Source organism: Neoarius graeffei, chromosome 26 (assembly GCF_027579695.1).
Source record: "Neoarius graeffei isolate fNeoGra1 chromosome 26, fNeoGra1.pri, whole genome shotgun sequence".
NCBI classification, from domain to species: domain Eukaryota; kingdom Metazoa; phylum Chordata; class Actinopteri; order Siluriformes; family Ariidae; genus Neoarius; species Neoarius graeffei.
In genome coordinates, this window is record NC_083594.1 from 39,126,348 (window position 1) to 39,146,419 (window position 20,072).

Consider the following 20,072-nt stretch of genomic DNA (forward strand, 5'->3'; position numbering starts at 1 on the left):
TTATGCCTTGTGAGATGATATGGATGGAGCCAATGAACGAAAGGCCTGCTTTTATTCGAATGCAGAATGTGAATGCTGACTTGCTGCTGATCTGCTTTTCTTCTTTCACTTTCTCCTTCTTTTTGATTAAGAAAGTTAGGAGCCGATTAGCCTCCATTCCCTGCAGGGATCAGAGTTATTCTAAGCATTATCTAATTAAAGGGTCTCACAAAGGTTAATAGCTGAGCATCTAGTTCATTTTTTAAAAAAAATAATGATTAAAAAAAATAAGTATACAGTATGTGCATGAAGCTCTCCATTTGTGCATGTGTATCTGTATGTACATGCATGTGTTTTTTCTTGATCTTTTGTCAAGGTGCTTAACATTTTACAGCTTCTTTCATCTTTTTTATTATTATTATTATGGGCGGCACAGTGGTGTAGTGGTTAGCGCTGTCGCCTCACAGCAAGAAGGTCCGGGTTCGAGCCCTGTGGCCGGCGAGGGCCTTTCTGTGTGGAGTTTGCATGTTCTCCCCATGTCTGCGTGGGTTTCCTCCGGGTGCTCCGGTTTCCCCCACAGTCCAAAGACATGCAGGCTAGGCTAATTGGTGACTCTAAATTAACCATAGGTGTGAATGAGAGTGTGAATGGTTGTCTGTGTCTATGTGTCAGCCCTGTGATGACCTGACGACTTGTCCAGGGTGTACCCCGCCTTTCGCCCGTAGTCAGCTGGGATAGGCTCCAGCTTGCCTGCGACCCTGTAGGACAGGATAAGCGGCTGCAGATAATGGATGGATGGATATTATTATTTTTTTTTTAACAAGGAAACTTCTTTCTTCACAGTTGGTACTGTAAGCTGAAATGGAGACGCAGTTGTAGGGTGTAGGTTGGTGGACAAATTGGTTGCCCAGGACAATCAGATTTCTTATCTAGCATTTTAGGGTTTTTTGTTTGTTTGTTTTTTAATTCTTAGTAGGTTCAATATCCAGCAAAAGGGGGGAAAAAGCAATACTCTTTTAAGACCAAGGTTTTTACACTTCGGTGTTGTAACTATAAAGCACGTTGCTCTTTTTCACCTCCTGCTGCACTAGACACATCACACTGCTAAAATGACATCTCAGCAAGTCAAAATATCTTGAACATAGTCACATTTACAAAAGGTTAATATACCAAATAAATTATTATGAATCTAGTTTGTTTGCTTTTTTCCAGGCTGGTCTTTTGGCAGATCATTTTTCTCATTTTAAGTATTTCTTCTTTTTTTTTTTTTTTTTAAATCTGCCAGTAGAATAAGAAAATGTGTAAAAGTATCTAAAAATGTTTGTATGAGATTTATAATAAGCTCATTATGAGACGGATTGCACTGGAAAACTTCACTTGGATAGTCCTGTACAGACTTAAAGGTAGACTGCCCTTCAGATTTTTCAAGTGTAGGTCATAAAAAGAATTTTCCCTGACACCCAGTTATTTTTGTTTAGTGGACTGAAAGCTACTGAATTCGAATCACAGGCTTCTGATTTTATTAGTTTTTTTTTTAAATAGAACTAAATTTTCTGTTATTTTTTCCTGCTTCACCATGACGCAATACAAGATACTACGTATGTCATGCATCACGTGGTGGGCTTTCCCCGTTTGCGCAAGGCATTGTGGGATACAAATCTGAAACAGGAGAGAACAATGGAGGATGTAAATGAAACATGAAAGACCGACTACAGTAACGGAAAGCGAGAAGAAAAGACGTTATGTTGCGAGGGAAAGGAAACGCAGGACCAAACTAATAAATATCGGCGGTCAGCGAGCACCTCGGTGTGATCAGCTGTTCGTTTAGCGACAGAATGATGTAACTGTCAGTGCACGGTCAAAGGTAAACCTGTAGATGGCAGTAATGCAACACTGTGGATGCCAGCTTCCGTAAAACCCAAAAAGAAGGTAAACCTGCACATGGACTTCCTCCATCTGCTTGACTGCATGAAGCGAGCAATTTCATGCACGTTATTTGTTAGGGAATCCCCTCAAATTAAATGACTTCCCAACCACAGAATGGGCTTTTTTTATTTATTTATTTTTTTTATTAACAGAAATAAATATATATCACAATGACCAAATTTCAGATGGAACTAAATTTCACCGCTTTTATAAAATCGAAAGGCCATCTAGCTTTAAAGTTAAAACACTAATGATGTGTGTGTATATGAAGAAAAAAAAATTACCCTGATGCTTTTAGTGAAGTTCCTTACAACACACACAATGCAGCCTGACTCAATAGCATACAGCTGTGAAAGTGTAATGACTCATGATTGCACTATCCAGTGTCCCCCAGATGAGGATCAGGTTCCCTTTTGAGTCTGATTCCTCTCAAGGTTTCTTTCTCATGAGTTTTTTTTTTTTTCTTGCCACAGTCACCTCTGTCTTGCTCATTAGACACATTTAAATCTATCCAGATTTCTGGAAAGTTGCCTTGTGACAAAGCTCATTGTTTAGAGCGCTATATAAAAAGAATTGAAAGAAATTTGCCCTTATTTAAGATATTTTACGCGCAATGATGCCATTTTTTTTGCAGTGTTGCAGCAAAAACAGTAGACAGTTTTGACTAGGCAGATTATTTATTGTGAAAGGATGACAACACAATGTTCGCAGAATCAGGAATAGGTAGGTGCGTGGAAAAGCTGCCGAAAACCGAGCAGCACAGTGACGCTGTCTTCCACTAGCACAAGATACCTCACAGATCAACATATCAGAGTCTCAAATAAGAAGTTTTACATCTTTCTTTCTTTGTTTCCCTTCATCTATTTTAATGCTAACTAGTTCATTACGTTAGATAGGTGTTTAATTACGTTTCCTGGCAACCAGAACATGGCACTGGGCACTATGTAGGAGCTTTTAGTTGTCCGGTGGGCTAGCTAATGAATTTATGATTTGTCCACCCTTGATGATGTGATATTCTGGTCAGAATCCTCCCTACAAGGAGAATGAAGGGATGAGAATGAGAAGTGATAAATGCCTGATGGAATGCGGTGTAATTGTCCCTTGACCTTGATCTATCCTGAGAGAGCAAGGTGTCTCCAAGGTGACGGGTCGCCACGTCCTGTGCCTCATGTTCACTGTCTGCCTAGCAACACAACCCAGAGAGAGAAAGATAGAAATGGAAACGTAGAGATGCTCACCCTTCTTTCTCTCTCCTCTCGCTCTCATATCTCACTTTCTCACCACTGATGAGAGATGGCAGACTCTACATCTCACGCATCTCCCTCCCCCTTCTTTTATTCCTTCTCACACACCCTCCCTTCTCTTTTTCTCTCACACTTCACACCCTCTTTATTCCTCTCTATCCATTTTCTAGGTTCTTTTTCCAGCCCCACCCTCATCTCCCTCTCTCCAGATCTCTGACACGACACGCTCCGCGCTTCGCCCATCCCTCTCACTCTGTGTTGCAGGAGGCCGTGCGAGTCATGACTCTTCTGCTCCCTTTATCTCGGTTTACCTTGGCAGAAACGTTTCCACGCCATCCTTCTAGCTTTCAGTCGAGAAAGCCATCAGCTTGTATTTGTGGTGTGCATTTATCAAAGTTGTCTGCTGACTTTCCGCTGAGAAATGATTAAATGACAATTCTCGGAGGGAAAATATAAAAGCACGTCTCCCGTCGTGGGTAGTTAAATGATTGATGTTCGCCCATTTTTGGAAATCCCTTTGTCTTGTGTGTTTGTCCTTTGTGTCTTCCTGAGCATTTTTCTCCTTGGTTCATTTCTGTGGGGTTAAACTTTAATGAGCGCTTTAAACCTCAAGGGATTCCAGACGTGTCAAGATGAAGGGTCGCTTTTCTCTGAAGCCAAGATACAGAGCAGCTTATGAGATTCATAGGAGATTTAACCGTCTGACAAAATGCAATTTTGGGACTATAAACAGTCATCATAATGAAGCGGATTATCAATATTTATAGCATCTCAATTCCGTCAAAGGTCTGAGAGTTGATTGGTTTAACAGCAGCATGGGAAAACCAGGAAATATGGCTTTATTTCAGGCGTAAGCAAGGTGTGGCACTGGCACACACCGCATTAAAGATGTGATCGAGTCAGTGCGCAAGTGCACATGTTCAAGATTAGCAGAATGTCTCTTGGATATTTCCTGGCTCTGACGAGGAAATAGCTTTCCTACTACATCAAGCCGTGCAAGCACTTCCTGAGTAGCTGCGTGATAAAGATATGCAAAGCCTTCAAGACCAAGCACAGGCACTTGGCAGAGTAAAAGACTGCTGATCAGACGAAGTGGCAGGTTCAAGAGTTCTCAGTGTGTTAAAATGTAACTGCAACCGTGTAAATTGGGGTAGCTTTCTGCCACTAAAAGATCGAAGCACTGGAGCTCATCTTTCTTTTACCCTGGTCGCTCGTTTCTACACTCCAGCAAGCACCTGACAAAAATGAATGAATATGTATGCGTGTGTGTGTGTGTGTGTGTGTGAGAGAGAGAGAGAGAGAGAGAGAGTGTGAGTTTGAGTTCTTATCCTGACATATGGCAGTTTCATGCTTGTGTCAGGGATGAAAGTCTTCCGGAAATACCCGGAAATCCGGACATTTGACAAAACTCTTGAAAATCTCTGGTTTTCCGAATGGAGAAATTAATTTTTCGGATTTTTCGCGTTCCTAGACGCGGTGTAATACTTCGCATCGTCCTTGCATGGGCGCAGTCCTTAAACAGCCCAAACACAGTTCACTGATTAAAGACAGGTGTTCTTTGTTAACGGCGCGCGTGCCGGAGCTCGTTAGGCACGCGGATGCAGGACTGACACCGTTCTGCACAAGTGCAACACAATCGCACTAGAAAGCATGTTCAAGCTGCCAGTGTAGCTGCAGTCTTTTTAGTTGCGAATTACGAGTATTTCCTCTTGTTAATAATTCGCCATGTCAAAACAAGCAAAACGTTCCTCCTTCTTTCGATGTGAAGAGAGGTAAGCAATTTTATTATATGGGTCAGTCCATGAAATGGGGTTACCAAAATGTGACATAGAGGGAGTCACCTTAAAACAATTTACAACTGAAAACAACTTTTATTTCCATGAAGCATTGACCATATAAGAAAATATAACATAGTTGTTAAGATAACTCCTGCTCTACAATGTATGATAAAATCCATAAATATTTACCCGGTTGCTAATGTAACAAGGACACGAACAAGCTTTTAAAAATAAAGGAAAAATATTGATAAAATCAATTTTTTGCTTTTATTTGCTTACTTTAAACATTAACACTGAATAAGAATTCATTAGAAATATTAGTTCAACATCATAAATACTGAAAATATGAAATACCAGTATTTCACAAACTTCATAAAATCTCTTTAAGATTTGAACAATAACAGTCATTAACAGGAAACAGTTTCATCCTATATGGGGTAAATGAGATTATTGAATTCATTACTTTACTTAGTCACACTTGTATCTGCACTTCTCTAGAGCACGTGTTGTGGTGTGTGAGATCCCGTGAGAAGTTATCTCGCGTCAGTTCAGCTGACCTAGATTGAGTAAATAGGTCTCGCAGGTTGTGAACGAACCAGGAAGTGAGTGGATGCTAAGTTAGGATGTGAGAAAAAAACATCGATAATTTCTTTTATTGCCGTTTGTTTAAATTTCTTTCTACCTACATCGTTTTATAGTATATTCTTCTTTATATTAAAAACATCAATCATGATTTCAACTCGTTTTATCATTTTTTATAAGCCTGGTTTCTAACGTAACACAGTAGGACATCACAATGTTACGTTCACAACCTATTTTTAGTGGATGAATTCGAAGCTAAATAGTTTATAGAACCTTCTTAACTTTATTATGTGAGTGTAAAACTAAATTGCAAGTACCATGAAACTAATTTTATTGAAATTCTCAGAAAGTAATGAAGGTTTATTTAAGCTCAAAGTCAGCAAATATTCCATGTCACAAAAAACGTGTCATCCGTGTCCAGTCACAGGGGAAGAAAATGTTTCACATTTCTTTATTTCAAAAGAAAACTTCATTTTTTTATTTATTTTATTTCTTCAAACAATATTTATGGATAATCTGCTAAATATTTCTTTAAATCATGGAAATTAAAGATGAAATGATTATGTAAACCCGGACCAATGAAAAGTAACATCATTTCATGGACTGACCCATATATATTTTTTTCCATCAAAGTTGCATTTTGTGGTTTCGAAGCTAAGTTTTAGTGCCGTTTCTAGAACACATCAAGAAAACGTGGAAGAAACAGCAATAATGGAAGAGCCAGTTTCTAAGCTGCCTAAAACTAGCAATGGTAATTATTTTTTGTTACATAATGTACTCAGGCTGCCAGTCAGTGTGTCTCACACACACACACACACACCCTACACCCCTGATTTACATGAGAAATTTGGTATTCATTGGTGTGTTTAAATTTACAGACAATACGAACTAATGTAAACAATTGGCTTCAACTCGCATAAATATGAATTAGAAACTTTTAGTTCACTTTAGCTTCTGCAAACGCACAACTCTACTAAAAGATTGATAAACGAGGCTCAATGTCCCCAACATTGAAACCTGAAAGCTTTAGAAACTCTAACAGACCTTTACTTTACTGTTTGGGGATTTTGCTGAGTTTACCTTCAACTGTCTGTTTTTTTTTTTTTTCTTCAAAGTAATGAACTGTGTAGGCAGGAAAATCACCGCGTTTTCTAAATGCACTCCTGAAAATTACTCATTAACTCGGGGAATTAAATTTGATATTTTTGACATGTTAATCATTAATGTACATGAAAGAAAAAGGCTTAAAAGTTATAACTTGTTTTAGTGAAAAGTACTAAAATGCACTAGAATGCAGGGTTTTGCGTGTTGTTATTAAAATATTTTCAGGGGACGTTGCCCCCCCCCCAATATCTTAGTTTGACTTGCAAAAGTTCAGGGTTTTTTTTTCTTTGCTCCACTTTCATCTCTATTGTGTGTCTGCCAGCATTTCAGCAGAGAGACTTCCAGATTTTAAGCCTAGTATAGGACCTTAACCCACATGTTCTATTCACAACTTGGCAGGCGTGTAACAATTCATCCAGTTCATGATTCGATTCAATTCGATTCACAATACTCGGTTCACGATTGAATTTTCTCACGATATTTTTGAAAAACAAATAAATGAAGACAATTTTATTATTAAAAAAATGCAACATTTTATTTTCCTGTTCTTTATCAACTATTATAGGCTATTAACTAAAACATTCCTTTTAGTTAATGGGTGGCACGGTGGTGTAGTGGTTAGCGCTGTCGCCTCACAGCAAGAAGGTCCGGGTTTGAGCCCCGTGGCCGACGGGGGCCTTTCTGTGTGGAGTTTGCATGTTCTCCCTGTGTCTACGTGGGTTTCCTCCACAGTCCAAAGACATGCGGTTAGGTTCACATGGGGCAGCCATGGCCTGAGGTTGGACTGAAGTGCCCTTGAGCAAGGTATCTAACACCCAACCGCTCCCTGTGTGCTGTAGCATAGCTGCCCACTGCTCTGGGTATGTGTGCGTGTGTGCGCGCATGTGTGTGTTCACTGCTTCAGTTGAGTTAAATGAAGAGGTTAAATTTCACTGTGTGCTTAAGTCTGTGTTTGAGTGTACGTGTGACAAAGGCTTCTTGGCTGCTTTTATTAAAAATGGAAAAAACAAATAGGCCTTTTCTTAACAAACTTTTATGAACATTTGTACTACGTCCGCATGCTTCTCTTTTCTTTAGCTTTCAGCAGTCTGTAAAAAGAGAGCGCCGATTTCTTGTTAAATCTATTTGTACAGTCATTGCACACCAGCTCTTTCCCATTTTTAGATCCGTTTTCGTGTGTGCGTTTTCGTGGCATTAGAACTGTGTTACAGATGCTTATTATGAAATCACATTCATTCCCACTGTTGTATGTTATTGCACCCTCTGCTGTCTAAACAACACAATTCCAGCTGTGAAAAAGTAAGTTTACACAGCGTGGTGGTAATCGTGAATTTTTTTTTTTTAATTATAATATTGGTTTGAATTTTCATAAATTTATATCACAATTTATCATCACACAATATATTGTTACATGCCTTACAAATTAGCAAAGGATGTCCCCTCGGCCTGGGGTGTCTCTTTAGAGTAGTACAATTGGAACCCATACTCATTTTTTAAATGCTTGGGCCATCCTTAAAAAAAAAAATCTGTTTCCTGTCCACCAGGTGAGCAAAAAAAATTTCGGGAGGGAGGGATTTTTTATATATATATATATATATATGGATGGATAAGAAATCGCAATGCTGTGTTTGCTTTTTATTTCAGTACTTTTTTATTACAAAAGCAGACACATTTAATAAAATATGACAGTTTAATCAACTGAAACTTGTACAAAAACTTTAAGTTAGCATTTTAAATGCTGACTGCAACATTTGCAAAACTTTTACAAAGGTACTTAAAATGTCCGACACACGGACTTTTTGTAGTTCTAAATCGAGCGTTAGGCCTAGTTCGGATGAAATTACACTATTAAAATGATCACTGAATGATTTATTTTTTCTGAATCTTTACTATTTTGTTGTTCGCTAGAATACCATTTTGCGATTTCACACTTAGGCAAATGTTTGAAAACTCCGGATCTCCTTCCTTCATGGTGGCTGCCATTTTTTTGTGGCGCATGCGCAGAGCTGATTCAATTCTATATTCTGCGCAGAATGCAGGGCTTTCCACAAGCACCGGCTGCCGGCCATACAGCCGACTACACAATTAAGTCCAGCCGGCTACTTTAATGACTATTATTTTTGTAGCCCACAGGCTCTAAATATTAATTTTTAATTTTAATAAAATTAAATGTTCATCTAACGGACTGACAATAATGTCAAACTGAACCGCACTCATTTAAGTTATGATTCGCGCTGTTTGTACCGATAATAACCACAAATTCCCCACCGACTTTGTTGATCAAGGGAGAGTAACTCATCCGCGGCCCCGACATGCGGTGTGCGCGCGCGCACTCAGCGGAGGCAGTAGTGTGTCGGGGCCGTCAGAGGCGACATCGGAGGGAACAGAAGCAGAGATAACACTTATTTTGTCTCCGGTAAACCAGTCTTCTCTCGTTCAATTACGTGCTGGCATCAAAAGACACCGTTGGTTGTAAATGAAACCAAACTGAGTTGTTGGAGTGTATTTTCATAGACAAATGGAGAAATGTTCGCTGAGTGTTTGTGTAGCCCCACTGCAGACCGTTGTTAATTCATAGCATGCTCAGTTGCGTGAATGTGTCATGCACCGAAAATAAGAGATTTACAAGCCAGGAACGCCTCATGATGCAATACGCAAGAAAAGAAAGAAGATTTACTGCCATTTTACTTTGTATTTGAGTAAAGTGAATAAATAAATGGTCTGTGGAAAATACATTTAATTCTGGGAACTGCATGCACAGGAGTTTGTGTTTACTCAACCCCCCCCCCGCCCCGGCTGGCTACTTATTTGTCATGGCTGGCTAGTATGAGCCTTAGTGGAAAGCCTTGGGAATGCATAAATGTCAAGTTCGATTTTAGATTTACGAACCCGAAAAAAAATGTCGAAAAAAACGGCGTTAAAAGAAAAAAATTTCAATCGCACAAACGGCACTCACCCGGCCGGTGGACCGGAAACAGAACATTTTTAATAATGGCCTTGTGTCACACATTGGCGTTTCAGCCTTGCGTATGTACAACATATCAGGATACGTGGCAGTAAGAAAGGAACATCACACCATCACCAGCTTATGTAGCTAATACTCTAGGATGCGTAGCATGATCTCCTTGTACTCCAGGGTGCATCGTATTTTTAAGTCCGCACTTAAAAATTCATAGCAAATACATAGCAGCTTTGATACGTCACATGTACGCCATAAAAACGAAAACTACGCAGCAGTGATGCAGCGGGAACATTGCTCGAACACCTGTTATACCGTGTGAATGCTTTAGTTGACGTGTCTGATGAAGGTGGCTCCGGGGCTGGCTGGGTGGATGCGGCTGATGTCTTCCCTTGCCCTTCTTGGGTCCTCACTTCTTCGCTGGCATGATGCTTTCTTGACTGTGACGAATGACAATGAATGCAGCATGGGGCCCCCTTTTATACCCACCTGTGAACACCGCAGGTACGCAGCAGCAACGTAAGAATGAAATGCCACGCCAATGAAACCGTTACGCCACGGCAATACATCATATGCCACGCATATGCCTCAGTACACCATAACTTTACATCCCTTGAACCCCATACAAACCCCAGATACACCACAGTAATGCCACACATACACCATGTACGTCACAGGACTTTAATTTTGAACAAAATGCGCATAATTTCTTGCCGTTTGACCCACACGCCGCTTATGTGGCAAGATACGAAACAGTGTGACACAAGCATTACAAAAAATGAAGAAGAAGAAGAAGAAGAATGTAAAAAGAGAGCTCAGGTTTATTGTTAAATCTATTTGTACAGTCAATCGCACAATTTTTTCCTTTTCTTGTGTGTTTTTGCAGCAGTAGAGCTGTGTTACGTTCGCCTATGGTGAAGTCATGTTTATTCCTGCTGTTGCACATTATTCCACCCTCTGCTGTCTAAACAATACAATTACAGCTAGGAAAACCTCAAAGATTACGCAGCCTGATGATAATCACCGACAACATTTTACCCAGAATGGTGCGCGGTTCTTCATAGAAAGAAAATGTCACCCAGATTTGAAGACAAATAATCATTCTAAACAGGTTAATCTTGTTCTTTAAATGCACCTTGAGACCTTGATAAGTGAATTAGTTGTCTGAGATAATTGAATGCCCCCAAGCCCTGGAGAAGACAAACAATGAAGTAAACTGTGCGTGCAGTTTTTATTGGTAAGAGGATCAAAGTAATAATACTGTCATGATTTATTAATGCTGTCTGGTTTGCTGTTGTGAGTTGTCAAATTAATAAAATTGATTCTGGTTGATTTGATTTATGGTCTGGTCTAAATAGAATGTATGATTTTAATGGAGTTTAGTAGTAGATTATTATTATTATTTTTTTTTTTTTTAAGTGTCCTCTGTGAAGACTTTTAAAGAATTTTCAGTGCAATGTAGAAACATCTTGCAGCAAGTCCATAAGAGGCAATGACCACGTGTCTCAATATGTCTCCTTGGGCAATGTTATTGATATCGAGATCAATTATTTCACAATATTCTTTTGTTTTAACTTTTTTTTTTAATTAAATACATTTTACTTACAAACTGACTGGAAACAGCTAATATAAATGGTTTAATTCTGGTAAGGATAAATATACAAATTTATTTTGTGGATATTAAATAAATAATTGAATATTTTTCCAAAAAAAAAAAAATAGTGATGTATCATAAACACATTTGAGTTTTTTTTTTTTTTTAAGTTGAGACTTCTGAACTCCTCCTCTGTAACTTGCTTGTTCAGTTAAATTATAGGCACGTTTACAAGTGAACAAATCTTAGCCAGAGTTTCATTCAATTGAGAGCTTACGAACTCTCAGCCCTCGAGATCTCATGCAATCCTACATTTAGAAGAAAGGAAAAAAACACTCTACGGTCTCAATATTTTCTTTCCGCTGGCATTGCGCAAGTGTCACTGCATGGTGCAGACATTATCGATAGGAAACTCCTCGAAATATATCCAGATGTTCGAGTCCGTATACCTCCTCCTGAGCAGACGAGTCACACAAGAGCTTCAAATCCAGGATCATGTCAGAGTGTTCGCACTGATGCTCTGAGAACCTTGAGCACCCTGCAGTGTTTCTGGGAAATTCAGCCCAGGCTGCACAGTGAGTGTGTGCATCATTGTACCGCTACTTCGCTTTCTGCCATTTCCCTCTTCAGCACCTCACGGCTAAAAGAAAACTAAGACGTTTGTTCAGCACAGCATGCACATGATTGGGTGCTGCCTGTCTGTTTGTAGCCTGTCTAGTGTTTGTGGTAATTTTAGTGCCTGTGATGTGTTTGATGTCGTGACCGTGCTTGAAATTCATGCCTGTTGTCCTTTATTTAGTTGGGAAGGATTTCTTTTTTTTGGGGGGGGGGCAGTTTGATGCTTGTGCTGTGTTCTGTTTATGTTGTTTGGTGTAATTTTACACACAGCTTCACTTTCGAGATGGCGTCATATTCTTCATGTTTACATCAGTTTTATAATGCTCATTCCAGATACATCCCAACACCACACACACACACACACACACACACACCACTCTAGTGTAATCTCTCTAATCCTCTCTCTCTTTTTCTTTTTGAATTTGTTTCTCTGAAACCCCCAGATTAAGGTGGTGAACGCTTTCCGCAGCTCACTGTACTCGAGCCTCGAGTCCAAAAGCTCCATCCACAACTTCATGGTCCACCCTGAGTTCATGTCGCGGGCCGAGGAGGAGGAAGAGGAAGAGGAGGAGGAGCACGTGCCTACGATAGAGGAGAGCAGCGCCGAGATCGAGCCGCTGCCTTCCTCCTCCTCCGTGTCCTCCTCCTCTGCCTCCCCAAGGAAAAGTGGAGGTGGAGGCGGAGAACCCCCAGACAGCTCCGTCCACGACCACGAGTCCTCCGTCTGACCAGATTTTCCTTCCTGCATCCAGTCCTATCCTGTCCTCCTGCAAGTTCCTCCCTTAAAAAAAAAAAAAAAACACCACCTCACCCTTCATGCAGCATTCTCCCATGGAGCCAATTTCCCTCTCGGCTCCTCCTTGACTGGCAGTGTGGCATCGGCGCTCTGACAGCACACATGGCACGGTCTAACTTACCCACACGAGGGCAGATCGGAGGCTGCAGCCTTTCCTTCACTGACATTGTATCCTTGTTTTTTGTTTTTTTTGTTTGTTTTTTGTTTTGTTTTTTTGTCTGATTTGTACGTCATGTTCTGTTTCCTAGGCCTTTTTTTTTCCGATTCAACGACTTTTACCCTTTCAAATTTACAACTTGAAATGTGCTTTTATGTTCATACATGATTTTATTCCTTTTTTGCTTTTTATGCTGATTTGAAACACAAGCGATGTACTTCACTGAAAAGTAGTCTGTAGTTTAAACTATTTTGTCTTTTTTTCCCTTTTCCAAAACTGCTGTCCATCAATGTCTTAAGGAATCCACTCACTCACACTACATCTCTCTTTTTTTTTTTTTCCCCAAATACATTGAATCAAGGTCATCCTTGGTTATTTTTCTTTATTTGATCATGTTTTGGGTTCTGTATGCCCAGACCTAAGGCTGCTATGCTGAAGGTAGAGTGAAAGAAAGCATGTGTGATTTCACTAGAATGGGACGAGTGAGCCATGCAACTCATCATCTCAGTCTCAGAATTCAGAAAAAAAAAAAAGTTTCAAAATCCCTGATTTCTCAGAATCTCTTCTTTCCTCGAGTTAGATGACATCACCATGGAACTTCCTCCACTTTGTGTTTAACATGACTAATGATTGAGAGTTTGTGTGGTGTGTGCACAGGTCAATGCACTCCGAGTCGATTTCAGCTTCGATTCAGGTCTTCTTTTTTTTGCCGTTCCGTTAGACTCAACCCAAGAGCGTTCTGATCATTTGAGACATTAGGAGGATTCGAGCACTCCTCCACAAATAAACAATAAAATGCGTAATAACAAAGGTGTATTATGCAACCCCAAGCTTCTGTTCGAGCCCTGGGAATGGCTGTTTGGCTGAGCAGAAAATCCTGTCAGCTTTTGGTCGTGTCCTACTAATTCCCGAATCGTAATACTGCCATATTTCGAATCCTGACTTCATACCGAGCTAGGTCAGACAGGATCCTCAATATCCTTTTTCTACTTGCTAAGAGCCATATTTTATAGGTTGTTGTTTTATAATCCCATTTTTGCTTTCCTTCTTTACTTTAAAAATCAGTCACTGCCTAAAAGAAAGAAGATGGACCACTTTAATGTTTCATGAACAAACGCTACAGTTTAGACGAAGCCGTACTTCCCCCTGCTGGCAAATTTTTTGTTGCTTATTTCCCAAAGTGACGTATTACTACGGGGCAAAATGTGTAAATTTCATATAAACGTTGATGTTCTGTTCTGTTTTTTACAACTGTTCTGTATTTTTATATTAAGTACTTTTTAATATTTTGGAAATCTATAAATTAAAGGTGTATAGGCTCGGAGCATTCGGTGACTAACAGATTTAGTAAAGCGGGCAGTAGAGTACATTGTTTTGCAGGTATACTTATGCCACGTTTAATAGAAAATGCTTTGGCCAAGGAGAGAATGAGAGCATGACACGTTTACTTTAAATCGCGTGAGATTTGGTAAAACTCTCAGCTCCGTTCAAACGGCGTTAGGTGTAGGTGCATTGGGAAAAACGAAAGCCTGTAGTTTATCCAACATACTCATCCATCCTGGCTACTGTAAATGTTACACGGACATTTGCATTGACGTCACTAGTTCTAAAAGGAATATTTTGTTAATTAAATATGAATTGAAATTGTTACAATGCATATTTTCATCATGTACAATCAAACTTATGTTCATTCGCATGGAATTACAGCCTCATTTATTTTCATTAATTTTTTTTTCATATACAATGTTACCATGGGCTGTTTTTTTTTTTTTTTTTTTTTTTTTTTTTAACAGTAAGCTTGTGTGTGGCTGTTTTTTTTTTTTTTTAATTAAAGCTGCTCAATTCATGAACAGCTGGTGCACCATCTACTGCGTTCAGTGTCGTGTTAACAACAAAAGCTTGTTCTGCAGTCGAAGCTTTAAGAAAGTTCTGCCAAAGTGTTGTTTTGTACAATCATTACTTCTCATGATTCAAATCCCAACATAAACGTTATGTTATATTGTTGAAATGACACTACTTTGTTTCGGAGTCCTAAAGAAGTCCTACATGGATATTTGTCCAACCCAATTTCATCCTTTTATCCATCTCATTGCATCATCATCTCCCTGGACATTTTGCTGTACGCTGATGTTAATCAACAGCAGTTTCAATTTTGAACATTAACCGATTTGGCTTTGCAGGACAATTTATTATTGCGCACGTCTGTCGTTTTGCTGAAGTGCAAAAAAAAATAATAAAAATGATGGCATGCAGCAGCTAATTCGACTGCCTGGCAAGTCGACTGAGATTCTTTGACAGCTCTTGTTCTGGTTTGGGGGATTAGGAGTGATACACCACAGCTGTAAATAAAAGATTGCATTTTTAACCTGGAATTAATTAATCACACCCGCCTATTTGCTATAACTTAGGTAAGTGAGATCCTGCATTTGAGTGCATTTAAAAGTGTATTCAATTGTGAAGAGGTTTAAAAAAAAGAGAGAGAAATTTCTTTAATTCATATAAATACAATAATAATCACTGGTGTTATTTTTGTATAAATCTAATATCTATGTGGCATGCATGACTTATAAACAAATTGGTGGTTCAAAGCAATATGTACAACCTGGTGTGAGTGGTATTTCTAGTGTCCTGTGTTGCTTAAAAGAAAAATCTTAACTGTTGAATATATGTGTTCAGTGTTTCTGCATGATTAAGAATGGAATGAGACATCCCCAAAACCTGTACTCGTTCTCCCGATGAATGCCGCACGTGGCATGCATATAACACATACACACACGCACACACACCTCATGCTAATTAACAGAGCAGAAGAAACACACACTGACATGATGCTGTTAGAGATGTGTGATTCAGGTTTGGAAGTTTGTCCATTCTTAACCCTCATGTCCTCATCTCTAGGCTCGGATTCTACTTCTTCACTTGCAAGTTGGATAAAATGAATACAACATTCCACAATCACTTGTAATATGAGCTGGGGAATGGATTTTTTTTTTCCACCAAGCATGATCACGTTTACTTCACATTCCGTTCTCTTCGTCTTGTGTCATTTGCATTACTGTGATGCAGTTAGTCATCCACGTAGAAAAGCTTTGACTTCATGTCAACCATTTGTAAAAGAAGCAACTTTTTCTTCACCACCTTAAATGAGCCATCAAAGATTAAGGACTCGTGTCACATCCGGGCTGCTTGAGTCTTGATTTTGCTATTAAAAGTGGAGACTTTGAATATGAAGGTAAGCATTGATCAATTTCCCCTCAACTCGTTTGGTTCATTTTACACATTCTGCAGTCCATCAGCGGCTCGACATTTACGAGCACTTCATTTCATCAAATGCAGAATGGGAGCACTGGTTTTCATGAATGGATTGGGAACATGTGCTTCTCTGTATATTCTGTGGACGATTCCACGGGGGGGGGGGAGCAAAAATTATTGTAGTGATGCTGTTTCCAGTGACCGGCGATTACTGTGACTGACTGTGGTCACTTAGAGATAATGTCAAATTCACAGATCTGTGGTAGGTTTCCCAAAAGCCTCCTAATGCTAAGAGGATCTTAACTAGGAGAGAAAGTGTTTGTTGTGCTGCTTGATCTACCATTTAACGATGATCTTTGTGCTACGATGCTTTTGGGAAACTCAGCACTGTCTGTTTCTGAGTTTCCACTCCTGTAATTTATTATTATATTTTTTAAATCAGAGCAAAATTCTATCCGAGCCATGTTTTAAGCAGTACCGATAAGTAAGTTTTGTATTTCGTATATTTCTATCACATTAATCAAAGAAATTCAATTTTAGCAGTTGAAAAATAGCTAAACAACTATAAAACCTACGTACACGCAATGTTTTTAATTAGATATTTGCTTTCTTTTTACCAAGTGCTGGAACATACTTTTTTTTTTTTTTTTTTTTTACTTATTTTACTAGATTCTGAATATGACTAATATTGAAATGTTGACTATTTAGGCTAGGATTAGTTTACTCATACCGGTAAGTAAACTAAGAATTTGTTTTGGCTTACTCTTTTCTTACTATTTTCAATAGACTGTGTCTGAGAAGTAACCATACTCTGAGGTCATGTTTACATTCGTTACCAAGGTGGCTTTATTGCATTTCGATTTTTTTTTTCTCTATGGCATGTCGTCTTCTTGATCACAAAAGTGCCATTCTGCGGCATTGCGTCAAACAGACCACTGTGTTATCTATCTGAAAAGTTTTGCTCGTCTTAGAGTTTTAGATTTTGAAACTGACTCCCTGAACAGGTTCATTTGAAATCAGCATCCATGCTAAAACTAGGAGTAATGCTGAATCATTTCAAACAATATGAAATGTATACATTTTTGTTTTATCGGGGGGGTTGGTTTTTTTTTTTTCTTTTTTAATATGATTGTGCCAGATGGGAAACTTGCTGATGCTTTTTGCCCCAGTCTGTGTTTACACTTCAGCTACATCTGCCCAGTTTTGTCCAAATGACATAGAATCTGTGTTCTTAACTACATAGTATAGCACTTTAAGGGCACTTCAAGGGCTAAAAGGTGACCGCAGGTTACCAGTTAACAAATTATGAACATCTGATTGACAGAGAATTCAGAACACTACATAATGGGAACAGGAGAGAGTGTGCAGGTTGTCATTTTGTCTCATCATTTTCATCATTATTAGCTCTACGTTGGGAAAGTCGAGCTTCATTAGAGATCTGGGTTACGATAACAGAAGACTGTTAACATTTGTCTTACGGCCTGTTTTGGATAGACCGATCAATCAAAGTGCACCGAAAACCTTTGAGGAAGTGATTGATGATCGTAAACAGCATCTTTTATCGGTGTGTGTTTCAGCTGACAAAAATCCGGCATTAGATTAACCCTTTCCACAACACTTTTTCCCTTTTTGTAAATATATCTTCCCATGCCAAAATGTCTGTCCTGTTTGCTTCCAACTATGCAACAGATTGGTTGATTTTTAGAACGTGATCAATTATTTATCCTGATTCTCCTCTTTCTCTCTTGCTGTCTATGCTTTTTTCTTTTCTTTTCTGTCTCGGTGAATGCAGCCATGCCCATTTCTCATTACTTTATACTAACAAAAAGGCAAGTGTATTATGTATGTACGTATGTATGTATGCGTGTGATGTGCACACCTTCGAATTTTATTTACTCTTTTGTAATATATGATCATGTGGAATGCCTTGTTCTTTATGTCCTGTCGTTTGAAATTAACAGAACAAACAAAAAAAAGATAACCGAGAAATTGAGGTGAAAGTTATTATATACAACTATATATAAATATATATAATATATAAATAAATAAATAAATAAAGCCATTAGGATTTGAAATACATCAAGACTCCTTTTTTCCCCTCTTTCTTTCTTCATTAAGTGTTTATATAACCAGGTACTTTATTCCACTTGTTTTCAACACACACTTAACACCTTCCACTCAGGACGGATGGAGAAGTATGTAACAGTGATGTCATGTCATGAGTAGTCACGTGCACCACAGCATTGAAGAGGGTGAATGTAGTGAACATGGTGACTGACTGGTGATTTTTCCTTTGAACTATGTGTAGGTACATTCATGTGAAAAAAATAAGTACCTCCCATGGAAATTGTAGACTTTTCTCAGCATATTTAAACCAGCAAAGATTTCACCTTTTTGATACAGTGCCTATAGATAAAGGTGATATAATTCAATAAAACAACAAGGGAAATTGGCTCTTTCAATCATTTTATTCAATAAAAATATCAACAGATGTAATACTCTTATGTGGAGAAAGTAAGTACACCCTTGGCTTCAGAAGCTATTATTGCCCCTTTTAACAGAAATACAGTGGTGCTTGAAAGTTTGCGAATCCTTTAGAATTTTCTATATTTCTGCATGAATATAACCTAAAACATCAGATTTTCACACAAGTCCTAAAAGTAGATAAAGAGATTATCTATTATATTTGGTCATTTATTTATTGAGGAAAATGATCCAATATTATGTACTTTTGCCACTCACAAATATGTGAACCTCTAGAATTAGCAGTCAATTTGAAGGTGAAATTAGAGTCAGGTGTTTTCAATCAATGGGATGACAATCAGGTGAGAGTGGGCACCCTGTTTTATTTAAAGAACAGGGATCTATCAAAGTCTGATCTTCACAACATGTTTGTGGAAGTGTATCATGGCACAAACAAAGGAGATTTCTGAGGACCCCAGAAAAAGCGTTGTTGATGCTCATCAGGCTGGAAAAGGTTACAAAACCAGCTCTAAAGAGTTTGGACTCCACCAATCCACAGTCAGACAGATTGTGTACAAATGGAGGAAATTCAAGACCGTTGTTACCCTCCCCAGGAGTGGTCGACCAACAAAGAGTGGTCATTCCAAGAGCAAGGTGTGTAATAGTCGGCAAGGTCACAAAGGACCCCAGGGTAACTTCTAAGCAACTGAAGGCCTCTCTCACATTGGCTAATGTTCATGAGTCCACCATCAGGAGAACACTGAACAACAATGGTGTGCATGGCAGGGCTGCAAGGAGAAGGCCACTGCTCTCCAAAAAGAACATTGCTGCTCATCTGCAGTTTGCTAAAGATCACGTGGACAAGCCAGAAAGCTATTGGAAAAATGTTTTGTGGACAGATGAGACCAAAATAGAACTTTTTGGTTTAAATGAGAAGTGTTGTGTTTGGAGAAAGGAAAACCCTGCATTCCAGCATAAGAACCTTATCCCATCTGGGAAACATGGTGGTGGTAGTATTATGGTTTGGGCCCGTTTTGCTACATCTGGGCCAGGATGGCTTCCATTGATGGAACAATGAATTCTGAATTATACCAGGGAATTCTAAAGGAAAATATCAGGACATCTGTTCATGAACTGAATCTCAAGAGAAGGTGGGTCATGCAGCAAGACTACAACCCTAAGCACACAAGTCGTTCTACTGAAGAATGGTTAAAGAAGAATAAAGTTCATGTTTTGGAATAGCCAAGTCAAAGTCCTGACCTTAATCCAATCGAAATATTGTGGAAGGATCTGAAGCGAGCAGTTCATGTGAGGAAACCCACCAACATCCCAGAGTCGAAGCTGTTCTGTATGGAGGAATGGGCTAAAATTCCTCCAAGCCGGTGTGCAGGACTGATCAACAGTTACTGGAAACGTTTCGTTGCCATTATTGCTGCACAAGGGGGTCACACCAGATACTGAAAGCAAATGTTCACATACTTTTGCCACTCACAGATATGTAATATTGGATCATTTTCCTCAATAAATAAATGACCAAGTATAATATTTTTGTCTCATTTGTTTAACTGGGTTCTCTTTATCTACTTTTAGGACTTGTGTGAAAATCTGATGATGTTTTAG

General features: G+C 38.9%; 1 protein-coding gene across 8 annotated transcripts in view; it reads left to right on the forward strand.

Annotated features, from left to right (window-relative positions):
- Positions 1-15,102, forward strand: part of atp2b4 (ATPase plasma membrane Ca2+ transporting 4) — a 289,912-nt gene extending 274,810 nt beyond the window's left edge. For all 8 annotated transcript variants that reach the window (XM_060910085.1, XM_060910082.1, XM_060910090.1 and 5 more), the window contains one exon: positions 12,228-15,102. In XM_060910085.1, coding sequence (XP_060766068.1) covers positions 12,228-12,512 — 285 coding nt within the window. In that variant the 3' untranslated portion in view covers positions 12,513-15,102. The remainder of the gene's footprint in view (positions 1-12,227) is intronic.
- Positions 15,103-20,072: the final 4,970 nt, after the last annotated feature.